This window comes from Juglans microcarpa x Juglans regia, chromosome 3D (assembly GCF_004785595.1).
Source record: "Juglans microcarpa x Juglans regia isolate MS1-56 chromosome 3D, Jm3101_v1.0, whole genome shotgun sequence".
NCBI classification, from domain to species: domain Eukaryota; kingdom Viridiplantae; phylum Streptophyta; class Magnoliopsida; order Fagales; family Juglandaceae; genus Juglans; species Juglans microcarpa x Juglans regia.
The window spans coordinates 4,701,126-4,719,772 of record NC_054598.1 but is presented as its reverse complement, the minus strand read 5'-3'; the positions used below and the strand labels follow the sequence as shown (position 1 = coordinate 4,719,772).

The following is an 18,647-nucleotide window of genomic DNA, read 5'->3' as shown; positions in this document are numbered from 1 at the left end:
AGAGCTTGACGAATCAGTGAGCGGGAATGTCACTTTTGGAGATATGTCAAAAGTTCCCATCAAAGGGAAAGGTACAATTCTAATTCGGTTAAAAAATGGGAGCCATCAATTTATGTCAAATGTTTATTATGTTCCAAATATGAAAAGTAACATTTTGAGTTTGGGCCAACTCTTGGAAAAGGACTATGAGATTGAAATGAAAAATCGTAGTCTTTTTCTAAGAGATAACAAGAAGAATTTGATTGCTAAAGTGTCCATGACAAGCAACAGGATGTTTTTGCTTGATATTCAAACTGATGTGGCTAAGTGCCTCAAAGCTTGTGTGAAAGATACATCTTGGCTTTGGCATTTGAGGCTTGGGCATGTGAATTTTGGTGGATTGAAGTTGTTGGCTCAAAAGGAGATGGTGAAAGGCTTGCCACCTATTGATCAATCCGATCAACTTTGCGAAGGGTGTCTTGTTGGCAAACAATTCCGAAAGAGCTTTCCAAAAGAATCATTTACAAGAGCAAGTGAGCCTCTCTAACTTGTTCATACGGATGTTTGTGGACCGATCAAGCCTTCTTTATTTGGTAAAAATCGATACTTCCTCCTCTTTATTGATGACTTCAGTAGAAAAGCATGGGTATATTTTTTAAAAGAAAAATCTGAAGTGTTTGGTGTTTTCAAAAAATTCAAAGCACTTGTTGAAAAACAAAGTGGTTATGAGATTAAGGCTTTGAGATCAGATAGAGGGGGTGAGTTTACATCTAATGAATTTAATGAGTTTTGTGAAGCACATGGGATTCGTCGGGCTTTGACAGTTCCGAGATCACCTCAACAAAATGGGGTGGTTGAAAGAAAGAACAGAACAATTCTCAATATGGCTCGAAGCATGTTGAAGACGAAGATGATGCCTAAAGAGTTTTGGGCGGAAGCGGTTGATTGTGCTGTTTACTTATCAAACCGTTGTCCTACAAGAAGTGTAGAGAACTCAACTCCCCAAGAAGCATGGAGTGGAAGAAAGCCAAGTGTTTCCCATTTGAAAGTTTTCGGAAGTATTGGCTATGTGCATGTGCCCGATCAAGAAAGATCCAAGCTTGATGATAAAAGCAAGAAGCACATCTTCATCGGTTATGATCAAAGATCCAAAGGCTACAAGCTTTATAATCCAAGCACTAAGAAGATGGTCATTAGTAGAGATGTGAAATTTGACGAAGAAGGTTTGTGGGATTGGAGTGATCAAGAAAATTAAAGATATAATTTCTTTCCCTTCCCTGAAGATGAAGATCAAGGAAATGATGTACAAGAACTCACGACACCTCCTCAATCACCAACAATTCCTAGTACTCCTTCATCATCTTCTTATGAAGGAAGTTCTAGTGAAAGGCAATCCCGAATGAGAAGTCTTCAAGATCTTTATGAGGTAACGGAGAATTTAAGTGATAATCTAACTCTTTTTTGTCACTTTGCCGATTGTGAACTAATAGGTTTTGAAGAAGCGGTACAAGAGAAAATGTGGAGAATTGCCATGGATGAGGAGATCAAATCAATCAAGAAGAATGATACTTGGGAATTGGCGACTTTACCAGAGGGACAAAAGCCCATTGGTGTGAAGTGGGTTTTCAAAGTAAAGAAGAATGCAAAGGGAGAAGTAGAAAGATTCAAGGCGAGATTGGTGGCCAAGGGATATAGCCAACGTCCCGGTATTGATTATGGAGAAGTCTTTGCCCCTTTTGCACGATTAGAGACGATTCGAATGATTATTTCTCTTGCAGTTTAAAAGAAGTGAATGATTTATCAAATGGATGTCAAATCGGCTTTCCTGAATGGAATCCTTGAGGAAGAAGTTTATGTAGAGCAACCTATGGGTTATGTGGTCAAAGGGCAAGAAGATAAAGTGCTAAAGTTAAAGAAAGCCTTGTATGGCTTAAAACAAGCGCCAAGGGCATGGAATAGTCGAATTGACAAATATTTTCAGGAGAATGGATTCGCCAAGTGCCCGCATGAATATGCACTCTATGCTAAGGTGCATGAAAATGGAGACATTTTGCTTGTTTGCATATATGTTGATGATTTAATTTTTACTGGAAGCAATTCAAGCATGTTTGGAGAATTTAAGAAAGCTATGACAAGAGAATTTGCAATGACCGATATTGGTCTTATTTCTTATTATCTTGGCATTGAGATCAAACAAATGGAGGATGGAATTTTTATCTCTCAAGAAGGTTTTGCAAAGGAAATTCTCAAAAGATTCAAGATGGAAGATAGTCAATCCGTGAACACCCAGTTGAATGTGGAGCGAAATTGTCCAAGCATGAAAAAGGAGAGAAGGTAGACCCCACAATATTCAAGAGTCTTGTTGGAAGTTTGAGATACTTGACTTGCACAAGACCCAATATACTTTATGGAGTTGGACTTGTTAGCCGATATATGGAGTCACCAAGCACAATGCATTTCAAAGCGGCTAAAAGGATTCTACGTTATCTAAAAGGTACTATTGATTATGGACTTCTTTATTCATTTTCTAATGAATTTAAGCTTGTGGGGTATAGTGATAGTGATTGGGCCGGAGATTTGGATGATCGGAAGAGTACTACTGGTTTTGTGTTTTATTTGGGAAATGCAGCATTTACTTGGAGTTCTAAGAAACAACCAATTGTAACGCTCTCCACATGTGAAGCTGAATATGTTGCTGCAACATCTTGTGTTTGTCATGCAATTTGGCTGAGAAGGTTATTGAAGGAACTACTCATGCCACAAGAGGAAGCCACAGAGATTTATGTTGATAACAAGTCGGCACTTGCATTGGCGAAAAATCCGGTCTTTCATGATAGAAGCAAGCATATTGATACAAGATTTCATTTTCTTCGAGAATGCATTGTCAAGAATGAAGTACAAGTCAAATTTATGAAAACTCATGATCAAGTTGCAGATATTTTTACGAAGCCTCTCAAGTATGATACTTTCAACAAGTTGCGGATGCTACTCGGAGTTACCAAGAATTAAGTTTAAAGGCGGATGTTGAATAATAAATTTAAATAAAATTATTTTTTAGTATATTCATGAACTAAAGTCTAGGTTCATCTTGAAAGAAGTAATTCATGTATTTGGAGATTCATGTATTTAGAGATTCATGTATTTGAGATATTCATGTACTTGGGTATTTGTGTACTAGGGAAGTTCATGTATTAGAGTAAATGCTAGGTGAATCTACAAGCCTATAAATACCCATGTATGCATTGGCACAAAGCAAGCCACTTGAGAAGTAATTCACTTAGAAAAATTTCAGAAATAGTCTCTCCTCTCTCCCTCTAGAATAGAATATCAGTTTTTCTCCTCCAACATCTTCTTCGTCTTCATCTTCTTCTTCTTCTTCTCTCTCTCTCTCTCTCTCTCTCTCAAGAATTGCATAACTTGTCACTAGTCCAACAAAAGTCTCTCTCAATTTCTCTCTTCTCTGGCTTATTGGTAGTTGAACAATCTTTTTTTTCTTGAATCTGCAAGATCACGAATAGAGGAAACCATGTTGAGTTGTATGTCGTTTTTATTGCTTTCAATATCTTGAGAAAATTTTTAGTTCGGAAGAGCAATTGGACTTTTGAGAGTAGTTTGGTTCGGTATTGGTTTGGACTCCATAATCTTGGAAGCTCAGTAAGTAAAATTAGAAGACGGTGCTGAAATAGCCAAAAATCGAAAAAGAAAGTTCAATAAAACTATGGATAATGCACACGTTGTACCAGAAAAACTCCTCAAAATGATTATATTATCTTTGACCAAGCCTTGACCAAGCCATCTTTTGTTCTAGGACTTGGCCCAAAGACTGGCTCGAAGATTGTGAGATGGGAAAATCGCATCAGGTTATGCTATTTGTTGCGCAAGCTCGGCAATAATTCGTAGGTGGATCTATGGCTTTATTGAAGATGAAGGGTAATCGTGACAGAAGGGAGAAGAAGAAGATGCAAATAGAAAGACAAAATATGGGGCAAAATGGGGAGACGAGAGGCCCTTTTGTCTTGGAGTTGCAGTGTTACGAAACAATGTTGTTTTTATTTTTGCCATGTGGGATGCGATGTTGCAGTGGAGACGCAAGGCGGTTGTATATAGAATTTTGCTAATCTGCCAAACTCCAACACATTGTCGTTAGTCCAATAGTCGTTGAGAAAGCCCATTCTAGGCAAAAAAAAAAAAAACCTTTTGCAACAGCATAGGGTCGCCATTCAGATGGTAAGTTGCGACGATTTTAGATTCTGTCGAGAAAAATATATTATTTGCAGTGTTTTTTTTAAAGCTATTGCAACGGTATAAATCGATGCAAATGATTTTCAGCGAAAACAAGATGTAGTGGTAAAGGCAATTGCGACAACTTTATTCTGTTTTACAAAAAATATGTTTTCCCAACAATGATCAGAAACGGATGAGTTTGAGCAGTTGTGACAAACTTTCACGTCCAATAAGCGTCGAAACCAGAATTGTCGAAAGAGTATATTTGCGGCGTCTTCTAGGACTTATTACGACGGATTACAACGCTAGAAAATGCCTCCTGTCGTAGTGGCATGCACGTCCATGATCAATAAACTTGAATATTTTCTTTTTTACGTGGTGTTGGATTTTTTTTTTCTTTTTAATTAACTTCTAATTATGATAATCTCAAATTATATATTTGTACAAATAGGATATATAATAAAAAAGGAAAAATTGTATGCTTTTCAAGGGAATTGAACATTAAACTCGAATTATGACATCCATGTTTGACAAGTAATGTTGGGGAACGAATATTACCGGCGGAGGTATAGATCAATTAGTAGCTACTCATGTATATTGGATAATTATTCATCTCTATTTTTGTTCAAAAAACGACAAGATCATGTTGAGAGAGAGACAGAACTTGCTTACAAGAGTATGTAGAGGCCCTATCTTAGTCATGATAGGGCCCATACATGCATGCACGCATATATTCCAAGTCTCAGTGTATTCAATCACAGTACTATCTGTCAATGGCAAAGCAAAATAGAACGTAATTAACGTACGTTTAGAGGGGAAAAATGGTAAATTAAAAGGAAAATTAAACAAATTAATCCGAGAATCTTCGTGGTAGGAACCTTGACTGATCGTAGCGACGGGTGTGGAAGGTGGCTGGTTCCTTAACGAGGAAACGGCGGCCTCCAGCACTTGCTATTTGCTAAAGAGGATCAGAGCAAAAGCATGCGTGATAAACGTAATTACTTTCTTGTTTCACATGCTATATATAATTAATATCGTGTAACACGTAAAACCGACAAATTAAAAAGTAATTGACATCTTCTTGACAATGATCTATTATCTGATCTTCCAACTAGTCTTCTTTCTTTTCTTAGTTTGATCTGCATACATTGTCACAGCCTACCTTAATTTGAACAGAGAGATACATTCCGGCTTCCCTGTCGTACTCGCCTATATACGTTCCATTAATGAAGCTTCGGGTGCAGGTTCCATGTGAAAAGTTCTCCAAACCATATATAGCCGAAATATTTAAACTTGTTTCCTTTCCCACGGTTACCTTATTACAAGAAATTAACTATTTATTGGTAGTTAATTAGTTTTTATAAAAATAATTATTTTCTATTAAAATGAGTTTGTTTTCGTCATAAATAATTATTATTGTCACAAATAATTCGTCATAAATGTTCATTTTTTTTATAACATTTTTCATAAATGATTGGGATTTAATTATATGGAAAAAAGATAGATTATTTATTATATTTTAGCTTAACAGATTAATTAAACATAAATTACTCTAGTCTATAAGATAGCCCCATCAGAAATCCTATATTATAAATAAAGCAAAGGAGAATCTGTAATATACACTTTTTTTTTTTTTTTTTTTTTTTTAATGTAGGGGATGGAAGATTTTGAACCTAGATTTTTCATTTGAAGAACTATCGTACCCTTGATAATAATATGCCCTCCTATCTTGAGTGTACTGTACAAGAATGTTCAGCCCCACGCGACTTACAATGTCAGTCATTATACGTCACCCCGTGAGCATCACTATATAAATGCCAAATCGAGCATCAATTAAAATAAATTAAATAATAATAATAAGTCCGAGCTGCCTGCCATGCCGAAATTCTAGATATCGTCGACCTTTAAATTGTTGTCTCTCCTAGTCCTTTTATAGAGGAAAAGGACGACTCGGACGTAAGTGGTTTCCATAAGATGTGCAATATTGCTTTCCGGCTTTCTGAGTTCGTGGTCTTTCGGCCCGAATTCATGTTGATCTTTGAAAACAGTGATTATCTGGGCTTCTTATAAATCGGGCTTATATTGGGCCTAAAAGGGGGAAGGGAAGGTAACACTGGGTCGGGAATAATACCTCCTAGCATACTTAGCACGCATGGGACTCACTTGGAATTAGAAGAAAAGTACTGATTTTGGAATTAATCCATTTGGGCGATCAGGATCAATTTCAATGGGTTTAAGTCTACTAACTGATCTTGATTTGTCGGTTTACATACTGCATGCCTACCAGCTGATGAGTTATTCATTTTAACTTGATGATTTGATTAATTATGGCCTGTGTAATTGTCCAAAATGTTTACGTACGTACATGAAAACAAGCACAGCCCCTGAATTTCTGATCAAGAATTTGATAATTAGGCATTTTAATTATGATATTATTTTTGCCTAATTATGACTTTAAATTAATGGGTGGGCCAGAAAATTAATCATATTAATATTCATAAATCAAAACAGAATCACCAGTACTACTCACAAACACATTTTGATAAACTTCATGGATATCACACTGCATGGAGAATTTATTCATTTTAGGCATTTGGACCAGTAGTAGTACTGTCCACTCGTCACGATATATATTCAACATCAACAAACACATGCATGCACCGGACATCACGAAACCCCGACCATGCCGATTCAGCCACGCGTATATATATGTATTCATTCATGCTCGAGACATCAAGGACCCTATAACTCCGGCAATCAGAGTCGTCGGGTCCCCTAGCACCGCCGATATAACAAACTGCACGGCCAGCCCAGCCATCTCACAACACTTCTTCACCTTACCTTTGCTCCGATGGTGATGGGTCTGAAGCGTATTCTTTAAGCTAGGAATTCTGGTCTCCAAGTTCCTGCTTTTCCCACGTCCAACATATATATCCGGCCAACTTTCCATGAGCATCTCCCTCACACATGCCACATGCAAATTGTACTTCTTGCATGTAGACCTATAGCTCCAGCTCCGCCCTTTCCGCCCACACTTGTGGCACGATGCGCATACTTTCTTATACAGATAGAGCTTGACTTCCCATCATCGAGCACCATGGGGAGCTTGGCGCAACATGGGTGGAGATCAAACCCGCAGGTCTTGCAGTGGTACACAAAACCCTTGACGTCCTTTTCGCATGCATTGCAGTAGCGGGGGGTGTTGCCCGGCGGGTGCGAGAGGAACTGGAACGAGCATTTGGTGTAGAAAGGGTGGTAGATAGTAGGGGAAGGCACTGCACAGTGCATGTGGAGGTCGAAGTCGCATATGCAACATTTATAGCGTGAGCCTATGCCCACCTCCTTGCAGCCATCACATTTGAATGGGAATTCTGTGTACTCAAATTTGAGAGTATGTTGGGGGTGACTGAAGTGGGATATTTCATTGTATCTCATTGTCTTTGCAGGGGTCTCTGCAGGTAAGTTGAAAAACACACTAATTGTGGCCTGCTATATATAAAGGGAGTGCTTGGTTTTTGAGTTGAGGGAGGGGTGAAAATTAACTAGTAAAAGTGTTAATAGATGCCCATGCCAACAGGGTTATGTTTTGGCTTGTGGCTGAAGCAATCACGGGGAATTATATACTTTGGGAGCTGATTGTGATGGTGCTGGAGTACTGCATGGGCATCTCCACGTCAAGAAGGAAAAGAAAGCATATTGGGTCACGACTCATGTCCCATCGAAGAATAATTTATATAGAATGTGTGGACGAATTTTCACTTTACATGATATGCATGCAATATTATGGTTTACTAACCTACTAATTATATATATAAAACGGTTACACCAACTATATATATATATATATTATATAAATGCCCAAATGCGGCATGAAGTCTTGATATATGCAGATCAGATGGTTAAGATTCATCCTTAATTTCATATATGACACCTACTTTTAATTAGAGATAAAATAAATAATAAAATCTATATTTTTTTATCAATTTAATTTTTTAAAACTAGTGGTGATTTCACTCCAGTCACGTTATAATTAGAGTCAACTTGATAAACTAGACAGTACTAAACGAATGATTGTTGAAAATGGAACAATATTAAATATATATAATTGATCATGAGATATAATCCACAAATATAGTATATATTAATGCTTCGAATGTTTAAGGAATAGTACTATTAATGGGGCCCTAACTAATAATTAACATTTCCTTTACATGCATCCACGCTAGCTCGATCCAGAAGTAAGCTAGCTAGCTAAGGATGATGAAGAATATATATATATATATATATATATAACACAGTACCCCAGGCCATTTGGGTGCAGATCAAGATCAGGAACAAATTCCTGGTCTTGAAATGATCACATCTCAATGGTTTGTGTGATGCAAATGCTTGGCTTAGTTGACAAAGTTATCCAATTTGTATACTCGGAAAGGGTGTCTATCTACCATATCTATATGTCATCCATGTATTACACACATATTGGAACTGATTCTTCAATATTATTAATAATATATTTGGTTTTAATATACATGAATTGGATAATACAAATTTTTATATTATATTATATAGATATTTTTATGCCTTTGAAATATTAATATATCTCCAATCACGTACGTACGTACACAATGGAGAAAGTGTCAATAATAACTTATATTCGCATTCCCATATGTTAACTTGCAACAAATCCCATCAGTAGTACTGCTTTTCTTTTCTTTTCTTTCCTTTTTCTTTTTCTTTCATTTTCTTTTTCAAATTTTTGGATAGGACCCATGATGAGGACCCTACTTGTTTATGACCAAGCCAGCAGCATTTCGTCCATCCAAAGTGACAAAGAAGATACTTATAACCAAAAATAAAAGAGATAAAGCATGAGTCCGTCATATATGGATGAGTGTACATATACATAAACAGCGAAAAGGAAGGAAAGTTGAAACTGATCGAAGAAGAAGAAAAAGAAAGAAAATAGAAAAATTAGAGTAAATTATATAATAATTAAATTATATAAGTATAAAATAATTAGACAGTTAAACCAGCTATATGTATGTATGAATACGTAAAATCAGTTATAATAAACATATAAGTTTTATTAAAATAAACAAGTTTAAAGTAATTACAGGAACAAGATAGTACAGATTTACACTTACAAAAATCAGGATAAATAAGGAGACTCAGAATAGGGAGAGAGGATAGGAGGTTTCTCTCGAAGTTGAGTTCTGCCTCAGCACAAGGATAAGGTTCTCTTTTTATAACATAAGGAGTTCCTGTTTACAATCATTAAAATAAAACAGTAAATCAATCTGTGAGTGAACAGTAGAAACTGTTTAAGCACGGGCACATGTGGTATCATCATTTGTCTTCCAGCTATCTCTATGAGCGGCTGCTTTAGGCATAAGATGACAAAATAGTGTTCGGTCGTCTTTATGTCTTCCAGCTGTCTCTGTGGATGGCTGCTTTAGGCATAAGGCGACAAATATCTCAGAGGAGACTCTGGTCAGTCTTCTTTGAACTCAAGTAGTAGTCAATCATCTTCCAGCTTTGGAATGTCTTCTGAATCATGACCAAATAGGTTACTGTACGAAACCTCTGAAGATGCTTCTGAATTCTCATCGTCTTCAGAATTGTTACTCAGGGACTTAGACAGTTGTTGCTCAAGCAATTTTATTAAATCTTTTTTATCAAGTATGTTGAGGATATTATCTTTAGCAGACTTAAAAGATTTCTTTGAGGATGAGCTGGTGGCTTTTCCTCTTGTTGAAGCAGTTGGTGAATTAGGGGCCTGAATCATTAATGGGTATTCAGGAGCAGGTGAACCAGTTTTGATTGCTGGGAATTCCTTCTTGTCCTGTAGATCAGGGGCGACTTAAGGGAAATCTCTAATAATCTGGCTAATCACTTTTTCAGTATATCCAAACTTATCCCACCATTTTGTGAAGTAAGCTCTGGATATAATATTAGCATTCTTCTCATAATTCCATTTGAAGATCTACGGTAATTTGTAATTCTTACAAAAATTGAGCTCATGAGGAAACATGGTTGAGTGTTTAATTTTGTACCAGCAACCTGTTCATAGAATGTAAAAGCTTTTGCAAGCTGCTCAGGGAGATTCTGGAGAATTAAACCGTATCGGTCCCACCATTGGAGAAACCAATAAGGAAATGTTCCTTTGAATCTTATATCAAAGTTGATGAACCAGGAATGGCTCATATCAGGTACCTGAAAAAACATGAAGCGGTTCCAGGCGATCATATAATCAAAATAATTATAACTCAGTGCAGAGTCTAAGAGTCTTTTAACAGTCCAGGGATTTGTTCCTCATTCTGCTTCTATGATGACTCGAAGAATGTAAGCACTGTGATAGATCAGTTTTGTGGAGTCATTCTTATCATAAATGAGTTTTATGACAAGAGAGTTTGTGAGAATCAAGATACTAGAATAATACTAGAGATTTTTTGATAAATCTTCAGGTATCTAGTAGAAATTAGGTGGAAAATATGAGGAAGCTATTTTGAACGGATCCGTTGAAGCAGAAAGATTAAGTTCTATGTAAAACAGATTGGTTACAATAGGCTTCTTCAAATATTCAGATTTTCCTTTTGGGAGGAAAAACTGTGGAGTAATTAATGCAATACCTTTTGATGCCACTGCTTTCACATATGGATTAAAAGATGTAAAAACTGTATACGTAAAGGTCGCCGGTTGCACAATTTTACCAAGAGGTGTGAACCTATTGGCAATATCCAGTGTTGTTGAAGAGGCACTGAGCACAGAGGTGGTTCCAGACTCATTTTTGATGAATTTTATACTGATATTGGAGGTGGGGGGTTCATTCTCTGTTTTTCTTTTCCTTTCTTCTTGCTTACGCTCATGGTTGGGTGTCTGCAAGAATTTTCTGATAAAAAAATCAGGGATAGAATTATTAGTGCCTTTGATGTAGTCAATATCAAAATAAAAAAACACTTAAAATACCTTGCATTGTGCAAAAATATGTTTTGATGCAATGTTTTCAACATCTTGTTCTAAAACAAATTTAACACTCATGCAATCAATTCGAAGTAAAAACTTCTTGTTTAACAAATCAGATTGAAATTTAGAAATACATAGTACTATAGATAGAATTTCTTTTTTAATAGTACTATAGTTTTCTTGTGCAGGATTCCAGGTTCCAGAATGGAAGCGAACAATTTATTCAGAAGAACCTAGTGAAACAGCTTGTTTCAGAATGCCACCATAACCAATGTTAGAGACATCTGTTTCAACAATTTTAAATGAATCAGATGTAGGGATACCAAGGCACGGAAGAGTTTTAACATGTGTTTTGATTTTCCTTACCAAATTTGTATAGATTTCTGTCCAAGGAGGAGGATTGGAAAGGAGTCGTTCGAACAAAGGACGACACTGTTTTCTCATATCCTTGTAGAAATCAGCAACATAATTTAGAGATCCTAAGAATCTCTGCAATTATTTTTTGTCAGTGATGATATCAGGAAATTTGTCGGCGAAATCAATGGCTCTTGGTTTGAAACAATTTGATCTTTTTCGCAGAAACGACAAGACCATTGATTCTAATGATATCTAGAAATGAATTCAAATGTTTCCAGTGTTCATCAATAGATGTGAAAAAAAAGATCATCTATGTAGACAATGGTAAAATTAGTGAACAAGTTGAAGATATCGTTCATAATATTTTGAAACTCACTAGGGGTATTTTTGAGACCAAATGGCATCACATTCAATTTGAAATGACCAAATGGGGTAACAAAGGCTATCTTGTACTTATCTGACTCGGCTATTTGGATTTGCCAAAAATCAGACTTAAGGTCAAATTTGGAAAAGACAACTGCATTGGATAACCGATGAATCAAGTCATTTTTGTTTGAGATAGGGTACCTAATCCACTCCAAGACTTAATTCAAGGGTTTGTAATTAATAACTAGACGAGAGGTGCCTCTTTCTAGTTCAGCATTTTTCTGGACATAAAAGGCTGGACAAGACCAAAGAGACTTGTTATCTCTAATTATGCCATTTTTCTTAAGATCTGTAATTTTCTTTCTGCAAAATTCTAAAATCTGACTATTCATCTGAATGGGTCTGGCTTTAGTGGGAATAATATTTTCATCAAAATTTTTGATATAGGGAAGAGAAATAATGTGTTTCTTCCTATGCCAAAATGCATTAGGTAAATCAAAACAAATCTAAAAAATAAGACGTTTATTAAAATCATCAATTTTTGAAATCAAAATTAGGGAAGATAATTGATCAGAAATCTTTTTGTATCTAATTTCCTGTTGGAAGAAGTTCAGATGCTTTTCTTTCGCGAAAAGTAAAGATTTCAAGCCTTTATCTTGATCAATCTCTTATCGAGATGCAAATTTGAATTTGACTTTTTGACCAAAAGAGTCTGTAGTAATACCATCTTTTTCAGTCAAAAAATGATATAAAGCAGAAATAAAGGGAATCTCTAAAATCACTTTGTCAGACATGTTTCTGACTAAAACAGAAGGAATTTTAAAACAAATATTATTTTGACAAATATGAGCATTGTTTAGCTCATAGGTGATCTTCATCTGAGATCCATTTGTCGAAAATAATTTTTCAGAAGATTTTTCAAAATATTTGATAGGAATGAGTCCTTCATAAATGCAATTTAGGTCTGATCCGGAATCAATCATAGCAACAACAGAAAATTGAAAATCATGAGCAATTACAATGGTGACTCGAGAAAACCATTTTAGAGGAATGGTATGATGAATCAAACAAATCTGATTACCAGTAGCCAAATCATGTTGGTTTGAATCAGAATCGTTTGTTTGCTCATTATCAGAAAGATTATCCTGATCAAGTTGTTTATCGATTTTAAACACAGAAAATTCTTGTTTTAAAATCTCATTTTCAGACTTAAGGCTGTTGCTCAACGATTTCTTTTTTAACAAGATTAATTTCGTGTTGTAAATCATTAGTGGAAATTTTCTTCGATTTTTTCTTTTGAAATCTCTCCATGGTTTCTTGAAAACTAATCTTTTACTTAGAAGGTTATGGTTCTTGACGAACCATCATCTTCTTTAATTTAAGAATATATTCTTCTTTAAGCTCAGGATTTGTAATTTGAGAAATCAAGGTTAGCAAAATATTCTCTTGTTCTTCAGATTTAGTTAAGACATGGACTATCTTACCTTTGATCTGGCAATAAGTATCATTGCAATTGAAACCTAACTTAGGACCAGTAGGATCAGGAGATCCAATTTCTGAGTGATATTCTGAATCATTAGAACTGAACTCAAGGATGTCGGATGATGAAGACGAAGCTATTTCTAGGAGTTGAAATAGTTTTTCTTTATCATTGTTATCAACATCCAACTGATTAAGCTTTTTCTTTAATTTTTTGGCTTTCTTAGGACATTTATCATCAAAGTGTCCTGGTTTACCACAAATAAAACATTTTTCTATAGAAGAATCTTTTAGTTTCTTTTTCTTGAAAAAGGGCTTAGAAAATGATTTTTTATAAGTTTTCTTATAAAATTCATTATGAAGTTTTCTCCTGACACCACCATGAGGTTTAGAAACTTGTGCCTCCTTTTAGAGGGAGCTATAGCAGGAAGTCCAAATTGTTCACAAAATGTTCTCATTTCGTATTTGGCTTTCTTGCTATTTCTCGTTTGCTCTCGAAGCATTCTTTGATCATTACACATACTAATACCAAGTTTCTTGATTACTGCACAAATATCACCATAGGTGTATGCATCGTAATTAAAAGATCCAGTAATAACAAGTTCATCCTCCACCTTGTAAGTGAATAAGTAAGGTAATCCATCAATGAATTTTTTCTTCTAGTAAGGTTTATGACTATCATCACGAAACATTACTTTAGAAATAAAAACATCTTGGTACCATCTATAATCAGACATCTGATGACATCTAAGATTATTTAACTGATCACTAATGCGACTAGTTATGTCATATGACGTTCCAATGAAATATTTTAAAATAGTGTAAATTAAAGTATTAATTTCATCAGATTGGACAGTCTCAATAGATTTATAAAAAATAGATAACCCTTTATTATTACACTTTATAAAAAATAAATAACCTTTCATAAAATCAATATATATATTTCTTTGGGGTTGTACGTAGCTAGCTAGCAATAGTGCTTTTAATTTGATGATCAACGTACGACTCCTCGAATTGTTGAACAAATTTTAACTGAATTTGAAATTATGGTTATAGTCAGAAGTTTTGAAAAGGTTATTTCGCACTAGTTATTTTAAAGTAAAAATAATAATATAATATTTTATATTTTAATAATATTTTAAAAAAATTAATATTCTGTAAATATTAATATTAAAATTTAATATTTTATAAATACATTTTTATTTAATATTTAATATTTTGCATTAATATTAATATTTAATCCACATTGTACTCAATACTGGTTTTGCAAACACCAAATTACAACAAAGTCTGAAGGAAATAATACTTGAATTGAGATGAAATGTATCTGGATAGAAAAATTGGATGGAAGCGCAGTGAGAGATAGAGAGCAGAGTGGGGAAAAGAGAGAGATAATTGGATGGAAAAATCATAAAATATTAATTTTTTCTTCTAATATGACTCTCTGACTAGGGACCCTAAATGACTGTAGTTCAAAATTCTATAAATATATCTTTATCTAGTCCAATTCAAAAGTTTTAATTAAAAAAAAAAAAAAAAAACTAAAATTTAGATTCGACTGATATTTGACTATCCGTGCTCTTAATTAATTAGATTGTAGGCAAGAATTATGTTTTAGAATACAAAACATTGATTATTTTGCTTTAATTCATTTTTAGACTTTATTATATACATGCGCGAGCTTCAGTCAATAGTCCGTACGTAGTACTCAATATTGGAGGTGGAAGAAGATTGCAGGAATCAAATCATTGTGGATGACCATATATTAACGTCAGTGACTTTAATTTTGTTGCCTCTTTTTCTTTTGTTTTCTTTTTCGTACAAAGAAACATTCGGAATATTCCATAAGGGCTAGTGATTTATGAGGCATTTGTCCAAGACGTTGGAAGCAATGATGTTGTGCTTGCAAGAGTGATAAAGGCCAAAAAAATGAATACGATTCTCATCAGTTGCGCTTCTTCCTGACTCAATTCCCTCTTCTCTCTTCCATTTTCCCTCTTCTCCCTTGCAATTTCTTTTTCTCTTTTGTTTGTGTACTTGTTTAGCGTTCTTTGTCTTCAACCAAAGACTCTCAGCAACCTAAAGTGTAATTCCAATAAAGTAAAGATAATTATGGACTTACTATTTTTTTACTAACCATTTATTACTCTTTTTTATTTTTTTTACTTAATAGTTAATGAAGTAACTATTAATAAAATTGTATATATTTTTTTAATAATTAAGGATATTAAAAAAATACTTAAAAAAAATAATAAAAAAATTTAAAATTTAAAATATACTATAAAGTAGTAAAATGGTTGTAGGAGGCCGGTAATAAAGTTATGGCTTACTACTTCATACTACCTATTTACTATTCTTTTTTTTTATTTTTATTACTTAATGGTTGGGAAAGTGTCTATTAGTGAAGTTGTATATTTTTTTAATTTTTTCTTAACGAGTAAAGATATTAAAAAATACTTAAAAATAAACAATGAATAGATTTTACTACTTCTTTAAAAGATTTGACAGAGAAAGAAAAACCAAAAACAATAAGATTAATACAGCTAAAATGGCAATGTCCTGTCGTAATCACAATCATGAATAGATTATGCATTGTAGAGGTTAATGGGGGAGATTTATGCAAAAGGCAGAACAAGGGGTGAGAATTTAGGAGACATCCGACACTCATGTTGGACAAACACACAAGTATTATCTCCAACTTTTCATTGATTAACATCAAGTTTCAAGCCCACGAGCCATCATGTATCATCACAAACTATTAGTATGACATGATCTCTTTGTCAACAAAGGCTGTGCCCCAAAACCAGAGGGCAGAGAGCGATGTGCTATTTTCCTCAACTAACAACATCGATTGGGATAAAAATCTTGAGAAGCAAAGGAAGAGACATGAAATAACGACAGCGACAACATAGGAAAAAAGCAATGAAGTGGAGAATCGATCTGTCAACTTCTAGCCCAACTGGCCCTCATTGCAAAATGGTTGCAGCTGCACAATGACACCCCCCAAAGTCGAGAGTTTGAGTTGGGCTTTTTAATTGTTGTACATTGAAATGTCTTAGGCCCAACTCACCAAGTCTCCTTTTCTTACTTCTCTCACCAGTGCAAAACGTAAATACTGCATGTCGTTGGTCTCTCTCTCTCTCTCTCTCTCTCTCTCTTTACCGCGTTTTCGATGGCCATTTCAGTACTGAAACGCATTCTCTTCTTAACCCCCAAACACAAATCCCTCTCCTTCGGCTCCTCGTCCTCCCCCTCATTACCCTCCGATCAGTCCAAATCTCTAATAGAAACCGTTGTTTCGATTCTCACCCAGCAGCGCTCGAAGTCCCGGTGGAGCCACCTCCACTCTCTCTACCCCGACGGTTTCCATCCAAATGACTTTTCCCAAATAACGCTCCTCCTCAAGAATAATCCCCACCTTGCCCTCCGCTTCTTCCTCTGGACCCAGCACAAGTCCCTCTGCAACCACAACCTCCTCACCTATTCCACCATCATCCACATCCTTGCCCGGGGCCGCCTCAAATCGCGAGCCCAAGCCCTCATTCGGACAGCCATTCGTCTGTCCGCAGAAGATAACCTGGTACCGAATCCACTGAAGGTGTTTGAGAGCCTTGTTAAGACATATACATCATGTGGATCTGCTCCGTTTGTGTTCGATTTGTTGGTTCAAGCTTGTTTGGAGACGAAAAAGATCGACCCGGCCACTGAGATTGTGAGGATGTTAAGGTGTCGTGGGATAAACCTGAAAGTTATTACCTTGAATTTCTTGATTTCGCGGGTCTCGAGGTGTCGAGGAGGAAACGCCGGGTACGAGGTTTATAGGGAGGTTCTTGGGTTAGGGGGCGAAGAAAATGAGGTAAAGGCGAAAAGGACTTTTAGAGTTAGGCCAAATGTTCATACTTTTAACGCTTTAATGGTGGGTTTTTATCAGGATGGTTTGATTGAGATGGTGGAGATGATTTGGAACGAAATGGCGAGATATGACTGTGTTCCAAATGGTTATAGTTATGGCCTTTTGATCGCAGCCTATTGCGACGAAGGGAGGATGGGAAAGGCTGAGGAGTCGTGGGAGGAGATGAAAGTTAAGGAAGTGGAGGCTGATGTTGTCGGTTATAATACTATGATTGGTGGGTTTTGCAAGATTGGAGAGATTGAGAAAGCTGAGGAGATTTTTAAAGAGATGGGATTGAATGGGGTGGATAGTAACTGTGCAACTTATGAGCATCTTGTCAATGGGTATTGTGGTGTTGGGGATGTCGATTCAGCACTGCTTGTCTATGGGGATATGTGTAGAAAGGGTTTTAGGCCTGAGGCTTCAACGCTCGATGTGATGATTGGAGGACTTTGTGTTAATGGTAGGGTTGATGAGGCTTTGGAGATTCTGAGGGATGGAGTAGAGCATTTTGGTTTGGTGGCAAAGGGGAAGAGTTATGAGACTTTGATAAAGGGGTTGTGTGAGGATGGGAAGATGGAGGAAGCATTCAAGCTTCAGGCGGAGATGGTGGGTAAAGGGTTTCAACCGAATTTGGATGTATATGGTGCTTTTATTTACGGGTATATTAAATCAGGGAATGAGGGTATGGCAGAAGTGTTGAGGAAGGAAATGTTGGAAATGCAGATGCAGGAGAAAGAGATTTGAATCTTCGATGGTTAGTTTGTTGAAGCCTGGCCAAATTCCAAAGTGGAACATTCATTGCAATTTCCCTAATTAGGATGGGAAGGTTGTAGCATATTATGATAGATTTCTTTTTAAAAAAATTACACTCCGAATGGAGTAAATTGAAAAATATATGTAATTTAAGATACAAGATGAAATTTTTTGTAATTCATGGATAGGAAAGGAGTGAGTGATTGCATATGGGTGAAAAAGTGTAATACTTTCTTTTATTTTATTTTTAATAATTAAACCTATTTTTGGGGGCAAAAATCAGATAGTTCTCTCTTGAAAATGTCATCTAATATGGGGACCCCGATACATAAACAAAGTAACTTGAGTGGTGTTTGCATGTGTGGATGTTACGGGTAGGCAAGTGTTGTGATAGACTCAACAGTGTGTGGATGTGGCATTCTGTCGAATATACTGTACAAGCTGTTGATATCTTGTTAGATTCCCTTCGTGGACAACTGTATCTTTTCCAGAGAGCCGTCATGAATTACACTACACAAGTGCGAGAATTGCTGGATGAAAGTTGTTTTTGAGGATAGAATCATAGAATACTTGATTTGGTGACCTCGCTCAGCAATTTACCCCCCGGGGGGGGGGGGGGGGGGGGGGGGGG

At 35.8% G+C, this 18,647-nt stretch overlaps 2 protein-coding genes across 2 annotated transcripts; one reads left to right on the top strand and one right to left on the bottom strand.

Annotated features, from left to right (window-relative positions):
• Window positions 1-6,676: 6,676 nt before the first annotated feature.
• On the bottom strand, window positions 6,677-7,680 carry LOC121254511. Its single transcript, XM_041154571.1, is given in 2 exon segments — window positions 6,677-7,278; window positions 7,281-7,680. Coding segments are annotated over 2 exon segments (714 nt in total). The 5' UTR covers window positions 7,639-7,680; the 3' UTR covers window positions 6,677-6,922.
• Window positions 7,681-16,495: 8,815 nt separating this feature from the next.
• On the top strand, window positions 16,496-18,220 carry LOC121254508 (pentatricopeptide repeat-containing protein At2g15980). Its single transcript, XM_041154569.1, has one exon. The coding sequence runs from the start codon at window positions 16,541-16,543 to the stop codon at window positions 18,005-18,007; it is 1,467 nt and encodes a 488-aa protein (XP_041010503.1). The 5' UTR covers window positions 16,496-16,540; the 3' UTR covers window positions 18,008-18,220.
• The last annotated feature ends 427 nt before the right edge of the window (window positions 18,221-18,647 follow it).